The 15,725-nt window shown below is 53.6% G+C and overlaps 1 protein-coding gene across 4 annotated transcripts in view; it reads left to right on the top strand.

The window, feature by feature from the left end:
* JAKMIP1 (janus kinase and microtubule interacting protein 1) overlaps positions 1–15,725 on the top strand; it is a gene marked incomplete at its 5' end in the record, with an annotated part of 70,351 nt that overhangs the window by 25,912 nt on the left and 28,714 nt on the right. For all 4 annotated transcript variants that reach the window (XM_079920520.1, XM_079920521.1, XM_079920522.1 and 1 more), the window contains 4 exons: positions 9,074–9,202; positions 10,387–10,515; positions 11,896–11,979; positions 15,031–15,093. In XM_079920520.1, coding sequence (XP_079776646.1) covers positions 9,074–9,202; positions 10,387–10,515; positions 11,896–11,979; positions 15,031–15,093 — 405 coding nt within the window. The remainder of the gene's footprint in view (positions 1–9,073; positions 9,203–10,386; positions 10,516–11,895; positions 11,980–15,030; positions 15,094–15,725) is intronic.

Genomic DNA, 15,725 nt, shown 5'->3' on the forward strand with positions numbered 1-15,725 from the left:
TAACTATATTTTTCAAACCTTATCAGAATGCCTGGAATAAGAGAAGATTATGTTTCCCCTTTTCCTGTTTCTGAATGTGTCTATGGGAAGGAACTTTACAGAGGCCTAGAATGGGCTTGGGATTTGCTAGGCTTGCATGTACAGCCGGCAAGGAGGGCAGCACCTGTGTCCTGCTCACCACGTCCTGGTCACTGCCTGGCACAGAGTGGGTGGCCCTAAATAGCTGTTGACTCAATAAACAAATTGCTTTTACTGGAATGATACATTTGCCTGACACTGGGTCTTCTCAGGATGGGGATGTTTGGTCACTGTAATTGCAATAGTTTTATGCCACTGGAAGGTGGAGTTTGGGAACTTCTGTGGGAAATTTCCTGACCTGATTCAGGGTCTTTCCCACTTACTATGACCCACCAGCATCTTTCTTTTTCTCAAGGTTCAGTGTACAGCTGTTTCCCTTATGCTACTGCTCAATCCCAGCTTGTCGGGGCTGGATGGGATGTTATCTGGGTCCATCGGGGACCCGGTTAGGTTTTTAATTCTGTAGGGCTGCCTCTCAAGCTGGGCAACTTCCCTTCCTCCTCTCCACAGGCCGCAGGGATTCAGTACTTTCTTTTCTCTCCTTAAATGCCTCCATCGCACTCTGTCCCTTATGCATCCACGCACTTTACCGCTTTGTCCGGGTCCTTGCATGACACAGTGTCATGGTGAGCGCATTGAAGTGTCCAGAATTTTCTGGAAGTCTGACAGCCATCCCTGCTCTCTGGCTGTTGCGAGCCTCCCTGGACTCTGCAGTTCCCCCGAAGGGGCTCCTCTAACTCCACACCCACAGCCCAGTTGCTGCAGAAGTGCTGAGGGGAGAGCAGTGATGCCAGCCCTCATCTTCCAGGGGACCATCCTGTCCCCGAGGGCTGCTGACCTGTCTCATGGGTCTTCTGGGGACAAGACTGGTGTTGGCTGTCCCTGCCCGGGGACCCTGCTAGTTCAGCCCCGGGTGGAGGTTGCAGGAGAATGACCCTGAGCGGTTCCTCGGGCCCTAGCCAGGGAGGGGGACTTGCTCTGCAGAAGGTCTGATCAGGGCCTAACTGGAATCAGAGCCCCGCCATGGAGTGGCGGGTGGTAGGGGGTCAGCTCGTGCGGCCTGGCAGCAGAGAGCTGTGTCTTAGGAGAGAGCTGGGTGCGTGAAGAATGGCTAAAATTAGTACAGTTTGCTCACGCACCTTGAAAGGGGGGCTGGGATCTTGGATGAGGCTCAGAAACCGTAGCCTGGAACAGCGTGGGGGTCACACCGGCTCCTAGCTGTGTGGCCTTGAACTCTGGGAACCTCGGTTTCCTGGTTCTTACAATGAACATCACACCCATGAGATTAAAGGTAGCTTCTGGCTCCATGCCTGTTGTGTCGTCAGGGATCAGTAAATTATAATTTCTCTTTCTCCCTTCATCTTAAATCAGTAGCTTTCTTTTGGAGGGCCTTTTAGATGCAGGTTCCCGGGCCCTGCCCCTCCCCTCCCCCCCACTCTAATTCACGTCACCATCTTTTAGATAGAGACAGTCTCAGGTAGCAGTGAGGTGACATCTCGATGCCCTGTAGACAGCAGCCATCCTTTGAGGGGAGGTTGGGAAACATCAAAGCACCACCTGAGAATAGGCCCTTCCTTGGGTTCAAGCATCTGTTCTGTGGTCCCCGCTCCCAAATGGACCAGGGGTCTGCTGTCACCAGGACACAGTTCACACCTGGGGAGCTTCTGATACGTCACTCCTGCTCAGTGGCTCCTGCATCCATTCTGATAGGACACCTAGGGCCTATCCAAACTTGACCTTGTGCCTCCGAGGCCAAGCCTGCGGCCTTGTGGAGGGAAGGACCAGGGTCCCAGCAGCTGCTCTGGCACAGAAGCCAGGGTGCCGCACCTTAGCCTAGCTGGATGCCAGGCACTTTCCATCACGTGGATACATTTCCCATTTTTAAGTAGCCAAAGGAATCTTTTTTCCCCTTTCTGGTTGTTTCCACTTGACTTTGTTCCTGTTACAGCCCTTCCCCATGGCTCTGTCATCAGCCTTTGAGTGTGGAGAGGGCTGGATCCTGCCTCGTTCGTCCAGTTATGAGCAGCTCCCAGCACAGCACCCGGCCCACACAGTGGGGCTCGATCACATGGACTAAGTGAGCTATACTTCCTTTCAGTCCTGCTGGTCTGTGAGGCTCCCCGCGTGGCAACGTGCAGCCGAGGGCTTTCGCTGGGTGTTTCCTTCCCTGGACAGGACAAAGGCTTGTCCCTTCCAGGCTGGGCAGCACCCCGTCACTTGTTCCCTCCTCCATAACCCGGTCAGGCAGTTGGCTGAGCTCTACATCAGTAGTACATGAGGCCCCCAGGAGCTGCTCCAGGCGCCGCCTGCTGGGTTTTGGGGGCTGTTTGGTAAAGGACTCAGGAAGAGATTCGGGTCCTGCAGATAAAACATGGGGATGATTTTGAAGATGCAGGGCAGCTGAGTAGCTAGCCGCACACGCAGTCTGCACTGTCCCGACCTGGGGCAGCATTGCAGGTTGCTGGGCAATGGAGGGAGGAGAGAAAGCAGAGCTGGGGGCCTGACCTGGCTGCAGAGCCTGCCCAGGGCACCTCATCCCGCATAGCAACGCCCATGGGGACATCCAGGCCATACCCGAAGACTTTGGAATAGATAGGAGGTGATGGTGGTTCTAGGCAATGTATTCTAGCAGGGCAGGAATCCCCAACACGGGGAGTGAGCATGGGGGTGAGCCTCAGTCTTCGGAGAGGAGCCAGCTGAAAGGCGGGTCTGCAGCTCCTGGCCTCCTGCCTGGTGTTAGGAGGGGATCCCAGACCCAGTGCTGAGGAGCTTGAGGCAAAGCTCCCTGATTCCAGACCCTCCTCTCTAGGCCTCTGCTTCCTCATCTGTCTCCACCATCTTCCTTTGGGCCCTCATCTGCTGTCCTGGAGTTATTGCCACAGCTCCCTGGCTGCTCCCCTGCTTCCAGCATCTTCCTCCCCCAAGAGCTGTTCAGAACAATCTTTTCATGGCACACGTCTGACCCTGCCACCTTCTTCTTAGAAACCCTCCACTGGTTCCCCATTTCTTCTGGGACCTGGTCCCGCTTGCCTCCTGCCCAAGGCCTATGGTGGCTCGTGTCCTCAGTGGGCTAGGTGGTGAAGGCCAAGGTGGTGCAGCTCTCAGCCCTTCCCCTCCCCCCATCTCTCTCGCCATTGCTCCATCATCCGTGGAGCATGTGCCTTGGGCACAGCACAGCGTCAGGTGATGGGTGCAGAGGGGTGCCTCCGCTCTTGAGGAGCTTCCAGCAAAGGTGGGTCTAAGTAGGTCCAGGAGGCAGCCCCACTGGACATGTGTCATGGTGTCCACAGAGCCAGGAATCTGCTTGCAAGGCAAAGGTTGTCTTTCATTTTTCTTGAGGGTTCAGGTGTAGAGCAGCTCAGAGAGAAATCAGTCTTTAGGCTTATCACAGAACTCAACAGTTTGCAGATGACTTGATTTCTAGGATTATCTCCCTCTTCCCCATTAGCCAGGATTTTTTCTGTTGCTAGCGTCAAAAACTCAAAGTCATTTAAACAAAGAAAAAAATTTGTATAACTGAGAAGTTTAGAGTGGTTTCAGGCATGGCTGGATCCAGATGCTCACACGATATTGCCAGGTACCTATCTCCATCTTTCAAATGTACTTTCCTCTGGACTGGCCTCTTTCTCAAGCAGGCTCTCCCATGTGGTGGCCCAAACAGCTTTAGCAGCTTCAGGCTGGCATTATACCTGTCTAGCAACCTTTGTGGTCAGAGGGTGTCTCTCCTTAGTGGTTCCAGCGAAAGTCCCAGAGCTGGTGCTCCTTAGCTCAGCCTGGTCACAGGCCCATGCCTGAACCAGTCCCAACTCTGCCTGGGTGGCAGCTCATTTGGAAGGATGACTTACAGACTTAGCACTAAGTTCCATTGTATGCCATGGTTACGTAGCTCATATCATGGCTACTTTGAAAGGAGCAGAGTATCAAACATTATTAGAGTTAAAATATGTATGAACCTGGCTATGTATATTTTTTCTTTTGTGAACTAATGTTGCTTTACTACCTTTTAATGTTGCTTTACTACCTTCCAAGTTACAGAAGTTTTACTTTTTAATGGTAAGATGCCCTTTTTTAAACCCTCCATTAGGAGGGTTTTTTTCTTTTGATCTTATGCTTAGAGAAGTCTGCAAGAAACGCAAGGCCCTCGTAGGTGCCACACGGTGGGAAACTGAAGACCTCTCTAGTTGCAGTTTTTCTGTTGGATGATGGTTTCTTTCGGTTCGTATAAATGATAAAAACAAATACTTACAGAAGAATTGCTGAGAACCCATGAGTTTAACTAGTCCGGGGCGTGTACAGGGTGGACGGGGATCAATAGAGAAATTTCCCAAGCCTCCCCGTTTTGGGCTCTGGTCATGAAGAAGCCTCTCTCAGCTTCATGGTTGCTAGCGCTCTTCCCGGGGGCCCTTGTGATCATCCAGGGACCTGGGCCCATGGAATGGCCCCAACAGCAGGGCGGCTCAGGGAACCTGGGGTCTGGGAGGAAAGCCCCCAGAGAATAAGCCAGGCTGGAGGCCGTCCTCTGTGACTGACACGCCCAGGCCCGGCCCCTGGAAACCGGCTCCTCTCAGCCCACGGATCTGCCCCAGAGCTGGCATCCCTTTTAATAAAGGTGCATCTTCCGGAGTATCTTCATTCTCAGAGCTCTGCAGCAGAGAAGGAAGACAGTGGGCTTGTGTGGTCGAGGGAAGGAGAATGCTCTGGGGAGGAATCGGTGCTTCCTCCTAGGACTTGAGAGAGACCTAGAAATTGATGGCAATGATATGGCTTTCGGCTCCCTCGACACACACGGCTGGTGGGTCCTGCAGCCCCTCCCCGCCATGGAGTATATCCTCTTTGTGCTGTACTTCTCCTTTTTCCTCTGTCTCTGCGCCCTGGTGTGCCTCTACTTTTCTGGCTGCCAGGAGATGACCTATAAGCGTGACGGTGAGTGGCCAGCTTTGGGGGATAGGTTGTGGCCATGTGAAAGTAAGTGGCTATGATCGGGGAGCTCCTTCCTGTGACCACGATTGTTGGGAATGACACAGATGAGGAGAGAGGAGGCTGAGAGAGGCTGGAGTCAGTTGAAGGGTTGTTTATTTGGGGGGTGCCTCGCCTTTTCCTCTCCATCCCATGTGATCTGCTAAGAATGAGCGTCTATTCAGCACGTAAATGGAGAAGAAATGTTTATTTTTCTGTCATTTTTTGCCCAAACTGCATTTCAAGCATTTGGATTAGTTAGTAAAAAGGTGTCAGCAAGGCAAGACTTTGGTGGTAAAGAAAATAGAAGTCTGGAGGAGTGCGCCCCTTTTATACAGAAAATACACTTGGAATGGGCAAAGATGGAAATTTTATGCTCCTGAAGTGTCTTTTCATAAGAAATTCCCAGAGAATTTTTGAACAATGGAGGCTCCAAAAAATCGATGGTTTCTTTCATGCTTGACTTTTTAAAAGCCCATTATGAGCCGAGCTTTTGAGGAAACAGTATTTGCAGGTGATTTTCCTCTCATTCCTTGGAGGCTGGTGTGGTATTTTGTGTATAGGAAAATGCAGTGGAAGGCAGCGTTGCTTAGTCTCCAAGAAGACAGCCACCAGATTTTCACTTGAAACATTAAAATGTCTTTTTCTATCTTGTTGTTTTATTAATAAAGGCATAAATATACATAGTACATTCTGGCTTCCCATATAATACAGTCACTTAAAAAAACTAACCCTCAGAGGAAACAAACTAACCTCACCCATAAGTTAGACAAGGTGGGGGGCAGGTCATGGTCAGCTCACTGCTGCCCTGGAAATTGTCTGTGCTGTGTATTTGCGGATTCATCTCCTTTCTGATTATGGGGGTATAATTTGATCCTTTTGTGTTTGATCCCCACTCTCAGAGCTGCTTCCTCCTTCCCTCACTGCAGCACGCTTCCTAGGGTTCTTGGTCTCTGGGCCCACATGATACTTCGGGGGCTCCCCTTGAGTCTGGGCAGGTCTGCTTTAAATGCGCGGCTGCGGCGTCTGTAGTTAATACACTGTACTAGGGCTCAGTAATTGAGTACTTAACTCGCAGTCCCGCAAGTGTTCAAAAAGCGGATTGTCCTAGGTAATGGAACACTGAGCCATCACCTCCCAGCATGGCCCACGACGCCTGCAGTGAGTGACCACCACTCAGCATTGCGTCCTGGCCGTGCGGAGACTGTGAGGCTTGATGCTTCCTGGGGCTCCATCGGTGTGCCAGGCGGGGCCCTCCCCGCATCACGGCTCGCTGCCACTCAGCACAACAGGCCTGTCCCCAGAGGCCTAGCAATTAGCAGTGTTTACAAGAAATGAGGTCAGCTGAGTGGCTGCCCAGAAAAATAAGGAGCCTGAGGCTCGGGTGAGCTGCGTGTGCGCAGAGGAGCTGAGCGCCGTAAATGCTTCCGCCATCAGATGTCATAGCCACAGCTCCCTGGAGATGGAACATCTGGAACATCGTTGACACTTGAACTCAGGTGGGGTTTCCCAACCCAGGGGTAGGGGGGATTTGAGTGTAGGATTGTCTCCTCCAACCTCCACTCAGAAAGGAGCCTAATAGGGCCTCACATTCCTACCTGGCGGACTCACCTGGGGTGCACAGTCAGGTGGAGGCCCAGCTGATGCTGGCTGTATGAATGAGGGAAGGGAGGTCACGTGCAAACCCGACACTATTTGTGGGTAAACAGGTTTGTTTGGCATTGAGTTCATTGCAAATACTCATTGAACAACCGATATTTCTTGAGTGTGTCAGGTCCTGGGCTACAGTGGGGAAGAGAAGAGCCCAAATCCTTGCTCTCATGGAGCAAAATCCCTGTCCTCATAGGGCCTATATTCTAGAGGAGAAAGACAGCTAATAGACACGTATGCAAAATATGTCTTATGTTAGGTAGCGATGAGCACTATGGAGAAAAATAAAGGAAGGAGAACAGAGGTTGAGGTGGGGATAGGTTAGTCAGGACTTTGATGTGGTGGTCAGGGAGGTCTTTTGTAATGTTACATTTGTGCAAAGACTTGAGGGAAGGGAGGGAGAGAGCCTTGTGCATTCTGGTGAAGAGCATCTAGGCAGTGCAAAGGCCCTGTGGCAGGCATGTGGAAGATGCAGGGGTGTGCTTGGCAGTGTGGCTGGAGCCCAGTGGTCTCCAGGGCCTGTGGACTGCAGTGTGGATTGACTTTTACCGAGGTATGGTGCAGAGCCGGTGGGCTTTGAGCAAAGGACCAACGCAACCTGACTCTTGTTTCAAAATAGTTCATCTGACCACCAGGGTTTGGGACAAGGGCAGGAGCCGGAAGGACAGTAGGAGGCAGTTTTTTAAATTTCGGTGAGAGACGATGGTGGCTTGAGCCAGGAGGGAGGCGCTGGTTCCTGGAGGATTGGATTCTGGGCTGAAGATGGAGCCAACAGGATTCCTCCCAGAGGCATGGAACATGGGGGGCGGGGCGGGGCGGGAACCTAGGTTTTTGGCCTGAGGAACTAAAAGTATGGAGCTGCCGGTGACAAGCACATTAGACTGTGGGAACAGTTGGTTTGGGGGTGCCCACTAGCCACCCATGGAGCTGTTGAGGAGATTATTTGGGAGTTCACGGGGCAGTACCTGCCCCTCCTGTATTAAATAAACAAAAAGGAGCGCAGGGTGAAAGCAGTTTGCAGAAACACGAACGCCAAATGCAAAGCCATTGTGGGTGACAGCGGTGGTCAGGTGCCTCCAGCACAGCCTCTTGAGAGACACTAACCGCACGAGATGACAAAGGAGCCCCTTCTTCTCCCTTCCTGATTCTGAATTATTTCCTAATCACGTTATTGATTGTGGTACCAACCACATGTTTCTTACATCTGGGCACATGAGACTGTACACAAGCATTAGCCCCAACAGAGTGGGAGGCGCCCTGCGCATGTGGGGAGCGCCCTGACCCCTCCCTCTGTGTATTGCAGGGGGGCAGGCGGGGAGGGGGATCTGGGAGGAGCCGGTTCAGATGAATGGGTAGGAGCCTGGGCTTGGCTCTGGATTTAGTTATAGTTCTTTCTTCATGGCCAAGAGTATTCATTGATTGTAAAAACAAATGAAAATCCTTCTTTGAGGCTATTTTGGGGAAGAAAAGCGCCAGTGTTTCTGGACAAGGGATGTTGATCTGGTGATTGTGAGTTGACATCTGCAGCCCCAGGGGACAGAAGCTCTTTGTGGTAGCGACCAGGCCTGGTTTTGGTCTAGTTGTAGCCCCCAGGCCCAACCTAGTGTCTGACCCATAGAAGGCGCTCAGTCAGGTGTTTGCTGAATGAATGAATGAATGAATGAGTGAACGAAGCCCCATCTCCTGTGATATTTGGGGTGGGAGAAGTGCTGGGCAGGGTAACCGGGAGGCCAGTACACAGAGCATTTAAAATTGCCTCTGAATCTGAATATTGGATGTATGTGGGTCTGTTACACTCTTCCTTCTCATTTTGTAAGTGTTCCAAGTTTTCCATGACAGACGGTTAAACTAAAATTGCCTCACGGGGAACATCTGGTGAGGACCTGGGGCCCACACTTGTCCAGCTGGAGTCCCAGGGTCCACCTGTGGACAGTCTGCCTCACCACCTTCCCCTGTGCCTGGTCTAGAACACCACGTCTCACGTGGCTCCCCTCCCCGCAAGGATGCTGCTCACTCGTACTGCCCTGGGCGTGGTGCTTGGTGACCTCACTTTGTGCCCACAGGTGAGGGGGGGGGTCCCATGTCTGTCCGATGGAGAAAGTAGCTGGCGCTCAGAAGGGCCAAGGGGCTGACTTGCAAAAGGTCATCAGCTCATGCGCCTGGAGCCAGGGCTGGGCCAGCACGCTCTGCGGCAACCCTCCACCCTCTGACCACCTTTGGCGCCCCCTTTCTCCCCCAGCCAATCCCGGACAGACCCTACGACCCACCTCCTGGGATGCCCCGTTGGCCCAGATGCCCATCGTAGCCCCCTCTGCCCCGGGGAAGACGGGATGGAGGATCCAGGTGATTCTGAGTCCCCTCCTCATGTCATGCAAATTGCCTTTTACAGAAGCATGTTGTGGAGACATTTTTTGGATTTGACGAGGAGTCTGTGGACTCGGAAACATTGTCAGAGACGTCCTGCAACACAGACAGGACGGACAGGGCTCCGGCCACGCCCGAGGAGGACTTGGACGACGTAAGCAGACCTCACCCTGGGGATGCTTGTACGGCGCCTCCCGCCTCTGGCCGCTGCAGGCATTGCTCCCTCACTGTGAGGCACGAACCCTGCAGGACCTGTGTGATCACAGTCCAGCGTCCAGGAAAGGTGGTCCCCACTTTCACAGGTTCCGAGAATGGTGATGGGGGCGCTGGCAGCACGTGGGGACCCCTTCCTTCCCCAGCACGGCTTTCACACAGGAGATCCGTGGCCACTGCATTGTTGCTTACCCTTTGTCATTGAAACTGCTGAGTGGCGGGCTGTTCCTCGTCCCCCTGTGCTCACACACGCACATGCATGCACACGCACACAGACACACACACCACCCATGTATATGAAGATGGCATATCATTGTAGGAGAGGATCCAAGCAGCACTGAGAAGGGTAGAGAGCAGAGTGAAAGCCACCTGGAGCCTCTCATCGTGGCTCAGCGCCCTCACGCTCTCCTGACTCTCCATCTGTGCACGCCCGCGTCCGTGACCGTGGCTCTGGTGAGCTGGAGCCACAAGGGAGGGAAGAGTAGCTTCACTTTCCCCCACCTCCCCCACCTGGTGGGGTTCACTCAGGAAACCCCATGAAACGTGATCACGTCAGACACATGCTTTTTGATTTGCTCTTTTCACCAAGAATGTGTAACAGGCATCTTTTGACACCAAACACTGTGTTGCACATCACCCTCTTCACGAGCAGATCCTCATGGATCTGCACGTGCCTCTAACCTAACAGGCCCCGATGAGAGGTGTTACACGGATTCCAGTTTCTCACAACTGCGGCGATGCTCTTTGAGTGGTTGTTTCCTGAGGAGAAACTCCCAGAATGAGGAGGGCTCCTCGTGCTGGGTGGGAGGGGCGCCCTTTACAACGTAGATGCTCACCGTGCAGTCGTGCAGTCGGGGCGGGCTCACCCTTGCTCGCCTGCACGTGACTGAGTGATTCCCGGGGTTCAGGGAGCTCCTGGGAAGGGCGCTGACGGCAGAGAAGGCATCTTGTCCCCGAGCCCTTCACTCCAGAGTTCCAGTTAGGTCCTGGCAGTGACCGGGTCATTGTGTAACTGTTGGCAGCAGTCGTGAGATCTGGACATGCGCTTTGCCTGACTTGACCCTGGCATCGCAGTTCACGTCAAGTCACGCACTTCCTTGTGCTTTTCTTTTCCATGACGTTAAGACTACAACCCGAGAAGAGGCTGACCTGAGGTTCTGCCAGCTGACCAGGGAGTACCAGGCCCTGCAGCGAGCCTACGCCCTCCTTCAGGAGCAGGTGGGGGGGACGCTGGACGCCGAGCGAGAGGCCCGGGTAGGTGCGGCGGGCGGGGCGGCGAGCGTCTGGGCAGAGGCCGGGTGGCTCGTGCCCTTTCCGGCATCGGGATTCCATAGGGGTGCTGAGCGAGGATGGGGACGCCTAACAGCTTCCGCCGTGGCAACATTCCAGTGTTTAGCAAACCGGACGGGGACTATCTGCCCATCCTCAGTGTGACAGTGGAACTCGCAGAAGAAACGCTGCCGTCGCACACGTGTCGTGTGCGCCGTACATTGACAAGAACGGTTTCAGAATTTAAGACTCAGTGATGAAATCAGGCTCACTGTTAAACAGACTCCCCTCTCTCCTGGCTGAGGAGCCCTCAAGCCTGTCCGTAAGGAGCCCAGGCAGAGACGGTCGGGGTGTCCCAGCCCACACGGCGCTCTGCTGGACACGCAGGTCTGGACCACGCCAGCCCTCGTGCTGGGCTGAGCTCTGCCTTGTAGTAATATCCACTCACTGGCCATCACCCCACCTTCAGGAGTCACACAGACCAGGGTCTGCTGGCCCTTCCTTCTGAAGGCGAGGGGGACTCCCAGGGAGCACACCCGCTGGGGCCAACATTTCACCCCAGCGCGTCCCCGTTTCATTCCCACAACAGCCCCGTGAGATGGGAGGTGGCGAGTGAGGCTGGGGGAAGGAAGCTTCTAGCGCTACAGTAGCGTTCCACCTGTAACCGATAGATTGGAGGAGGTATACTGCTGGAAGTGGTTTGGGCTGAATCGTGGTTTTCATTAAAAATTTCATCTACTTGCAGCATTTAAAAGTCAGGAGATTTCACATAGAAATCCCAATTCCTGGCTTCTCTCGAGGGCTCAGAACACCTGGCAGAACGGGGCTTCCCGTTCCACATAGTCCCATTTGGCCGCAACCACTGGGTGGCACTCCCCCTGAGATGGGACATGTGCCTCTGGTTTGCCACAGTCCCCACCACTCCCTATTACCCCACACCCAGTTGGCTTCCTTCTTTATAGTAGCTGCCTGGTCCTTGGGGTATTTTGGAATTCAGCCCTTGTTCTAGGTGGCAAAGGCCCACGAGACGGGCTAAGCGATCATGAAAGTGTTGCTGGCATTCGTGATGCAGCCGCTGCACTTGGTCAGCTGGGCTGGGACCTGACGTGAGTGAAGAATCTGGCCCCTTCTCCAGTCTGCAGACTTATTTCTAAACTGAGGCGGTAGCACTGACAGCCTCTCAAGACCTTGCAGTTCTTACACACGTCACACCTGTAGGTGACAGAGGAACCAAGCAGGCCAGTTTGCACGTGTGCTCCTAAAAAAGGACCCGTTTTTTAGGACTGGATCCTGCAGCCTGGTCCTTTCCACTCTCCTGTCACCATCCAGGGTGACATGCTCACTTCCTGGTCTTTTTCATTTCAGACTCGGGAACAGCTCCAAGCTGATCTGCTGAGGTGTCAGGCCAAAATCGAAGATCTGGAGAAGTTACTGGTTGAGAAGGGACAGGTGAGCAGAAACGGTCGTGTGTTCTGTGGCTGTTTACATTTCTGTTCCCTTGGTGGTGGCCCTGGGGCCTTGGTGCCAAGGGGACTATTCTGTGGATCTGCATCGTTCACTGCGGAGACAAGAGAAAAAAACACTAGCCGAGACCAGGCGAGAATATCCCAGCTCACGTGCCTCTTTCCCGAGTTTTTAAAAATCAGACACGTTATGAGATCCTGACTTGGCTTTTTCTTTGTTTGTCAAATGCACAAGAATAGGAGACAATTCCAAAAGTAAAGTGGTCACCAAAATCTTTTCTGACTTGAATCTGGAAGAAAAGCTGGCATTGCCTATGAGGATTCAGTTGTGGAAAAGAACTGGTACCTGCAGCTACCTCTGAGTGATGGCAGGCAGAGGCGGCCTCGGGATTCCATGCGGTGATTGCCACATAAAGATCTGGGCCCCGAGCTTCTCAGATTAAAGTCACCTCCGTTTGCGCTTTCTCTGAATTTGGTTAGGCATGAATTCTCTGAATTTGAATTCATTGCATATGTTGACAGCAGGACATAGTCGAGAGGCAAAACCTGGGCCCAGACCCATCCCCTGGGGTGGGGGGACCCTGAGGGGCTCTGGGTGGAGGTCCAGCCTCTCAGAGGGTAGCATCTAAAAGCAACATGAACCCAGGGGTCAGTACGGGTGGGCCATGCTCTCCACGTCAGAACTCTCTGTGGAAAGAGATAACTGGGACTTCTCAGTGGCTTACCACGAGGTTTCTGTCCTGCTTGACGCGCTGCGTGTCCTCCTGTAGGCAGAGGGTCTCCGCTCCATGTGGTCACTCAGGGATCCAGCACTGGAGGCAGCGCCATCTTGTACTGGCCTATCCCTAGCACATCCTCCTCGACAGGGGCCAGGAGAGGCTGTTCAGTGCCTCAGCCTGAACAGGCACACTTCCTGCCTCTTGTGAGGGTGCCAGGGAGTGTGTGGGCAGGTGGAGTGTGTGGTGGCACCACTGCCCCAACCCCAGGGCAGGAGGTGACCTGAGGAGGTCTGGCATGGGCTACTAGAGGCCCTACGGTGGGACACTGGGAGTGGGGAGGTGGGTGTAAGGGAAGGGGTTGTAAGAGGCTCCAGGAGGGTTAACGGGGGCTCAGGAAGAGCTACGGAGCAAATGGCTTAGAACTAAGTCTGGTGTCCAGTCAGTGGGATGAGGGCTCAGGTTGTGACTGACATTCAAATGGAGGCAGCTGGCTAGTAACCGGAACTCAAGCCTGCACAGAGCAGTTCACTGTGGCAGCATTTATGCAGGACTGACTGGGCACAGGGTAGCAGCCAGCCCTTGGGAGCTGGTCACATAACCATGGTCAGAATCCTCTGCGGAGGCAGGAGTGCAGTGCAGGGCACACGCTGCAGCAAACCCACCACATTCCAGCCCCACCACTGACCTGTTGCACAGCCTTGGGCAAGTTACGTGGTCTCTTGTGCCTCAGGTTCCTCATCTTTAAAATGGGGCTAATAATAGTACTTAACACATAGGGGAAGGGGAGACTCAGCAGCAGCTGGGCGGAGTCCAGGTGAGAGATCAAGCTGTTTTCAGACTCCTGTCCTAACCGGCTGTTGACCTCAGCTTCCCTCTTCCAGGCTGAGCTCACAGATTGTTACTTACCCGACCACAGTCTATGAATAAGTTAACCTCCTACCTGAGGGTGCTAGGCCCTGTTTGTGGGCCCGCTCTGCCCTCAGTTCCTACTAAATGAAGAGGCCAGTTTGGGACAGAGCACATGGCCATTCATTTGGTGAGCACTTACCAGAGCCCTTGCCCTGCACCAGGCTCTGGGCTTGGTGTGTGGGATAATGTATCAGTTAGCTATCGCCGCCTAACAAATCACCCCCAAACTTAGTTGTTTACAATAACAAAAATTTTATTTGGCTACAGTTTTATGGGTCAGCAGTTTGGGTTGGGCTCAGCTGGTGGTTCTGCTGCTGGTCTCACCTGGGGTCATTCTAGAGGCTTCATTGTTGGTAGATCAATTGGGGATAGATGGCCCCAGTAGCCTCTCTGTCCTGTCTTTGCATTGGTGCCAGCTGTTGGCCAGATTCTTACGGTCTCTCATCCTTAAGGAAGCTACCCTGGCTCCTTTACCTGGTGGTCTGGGGGCAGGAAGAAAAGGCAGGCCCCAAAGCACAAGTACATGCCACACCTCTGCCTGTGTCACATTCACTAATATCCCAGTCACCAAAGCATGCTGCAGGCATGCCCAGCCTCGAGGTTGCAGGAAGAGATGCATCTCTCCATGGAAGGAGCTGCAGAGTCACATTGCAAAGGGGCACAGAGATGGAAGGGACGTTGCCAACAACCTCCCACAGGAAAAAAGATGAATGGAACTGGCTCTGTCCTCACAGGGACTCAGCCTCGTGGGACCTACACGTGTGTCAACCCAGGGATGGCACAGGGTGATAATGTTGGGTAGAAGGAAGGGAGGAAGAAAGTTCCCTCGTGTACTCCTTCATCCATCCCCTGGCGTTTATTGAGCACCAGCTGTGTGCCAAGCACCATGCTAGGCACTCAGGATGCTGGTGTAAAGGCAGACTTAGCGCCTCGTGCTCCTGGAACGTTCCTGGACAAGACTTGTCCAGGCAAAGAGACTTGGTTAGGGCGTCACGGGCAGAGGGTCTAGGATGAGCAGAAATGTGTTACTGTAATGACTCCAGGTGTGTTGAGTGTGGGCAGACCCTTGAGGTGCGGCCTGGGCGCTGGACTGCGGGCCGCAGAGAACAAGCCAGGGGAGGGTCTGTTGGGGCCAGCTCAGTCGCCGTACAGGTGCTTTTCTGTCAGTGATACAGATGCGCTCCCTGTGCTTTAAGGAACATGAGAGGTGGAGGAGGGATGCGCCACAGACCCGCTGGTTCTCTTTTTCAGGTTTTGAGGGATGATGCGATCGTTCTAACTGCTGTCCTTTTCTCTGACGTTTTCATAGAAAGTTTCATACGAAGTGACCTTTCCCACTGCCCCTTTATTTGTTATTTAGCTATCTGTTTGCTTCAATGAGTGTGAACATATTTAGTACTTTTCCTTAGGATTCCAAATGGGTGGAAGAGAAGCAGCTGCTCATCAGGACAAACCAAGACCTGCTGGAAAAGGTATGTGCCGCAGACACCCTGACGCCTCCGCAGGGGGTCACCCTGACGCCTCCGCAGGGGGTCGTGGTATGCGCCGCAGACACCCTGACGCCTCCGCAGGGGGTCACGGAGCCCCATGGGCTTCAGAGGCCTGCTCTGGCCGCAGGGGTCGGACCCGCGCCCCTCCCGGGGGCCCCCGGCCTCGGGTCCTGGTTCTGTCCTCTGGGGCGGGGTCCACAGAACTGGGTTAGAGCACGCTGCAGGCATGACTGGGGCTGCCCATTCTTCTGATGCTGGGCTTCCAGGCCACCTCTGCCATTGCCCTGGGTTCCAGACCTCCTCCCCCGCCTGCTCCCCGTGCATGGGCCTGAGGCACTGGTTGGCAAGCAGGCCCTCGGCGGTCATAGTCCAATTCATGGACTGGAGGCCGTGGCGCTGGCAGAGCTGAGCCTGGCCTTCCCTCTCTGGTCATGGAACTTTCTGGTCAAGGAACTTGACAGAGCTCTCTCAAGGAGTCAGCTTGGCGAGTAGGTCTATAGCTTCGGGACAAGACTTTAGCTTTATTTTTTTCTTATTTGTGAACAATTAGTGCTTTTTTTTTTTAAGTAAATTTACTGAGTCATGCAACCATCCCCACAATGCCATTTTTATCT

This window comes from Stenella coeruleoalba, assembly GCF_951394435.1.
Source record: "Stenella coeruleoalba genome assembly, chromosome: 4".
Classification (NCBI taxonomy): domain Eukaryota; kingdom Metazoa; phylum Chordata; class Mammalia; order Artiodactyla; family Delphinidae; genus Stenella; species Stenella coeruleoalba.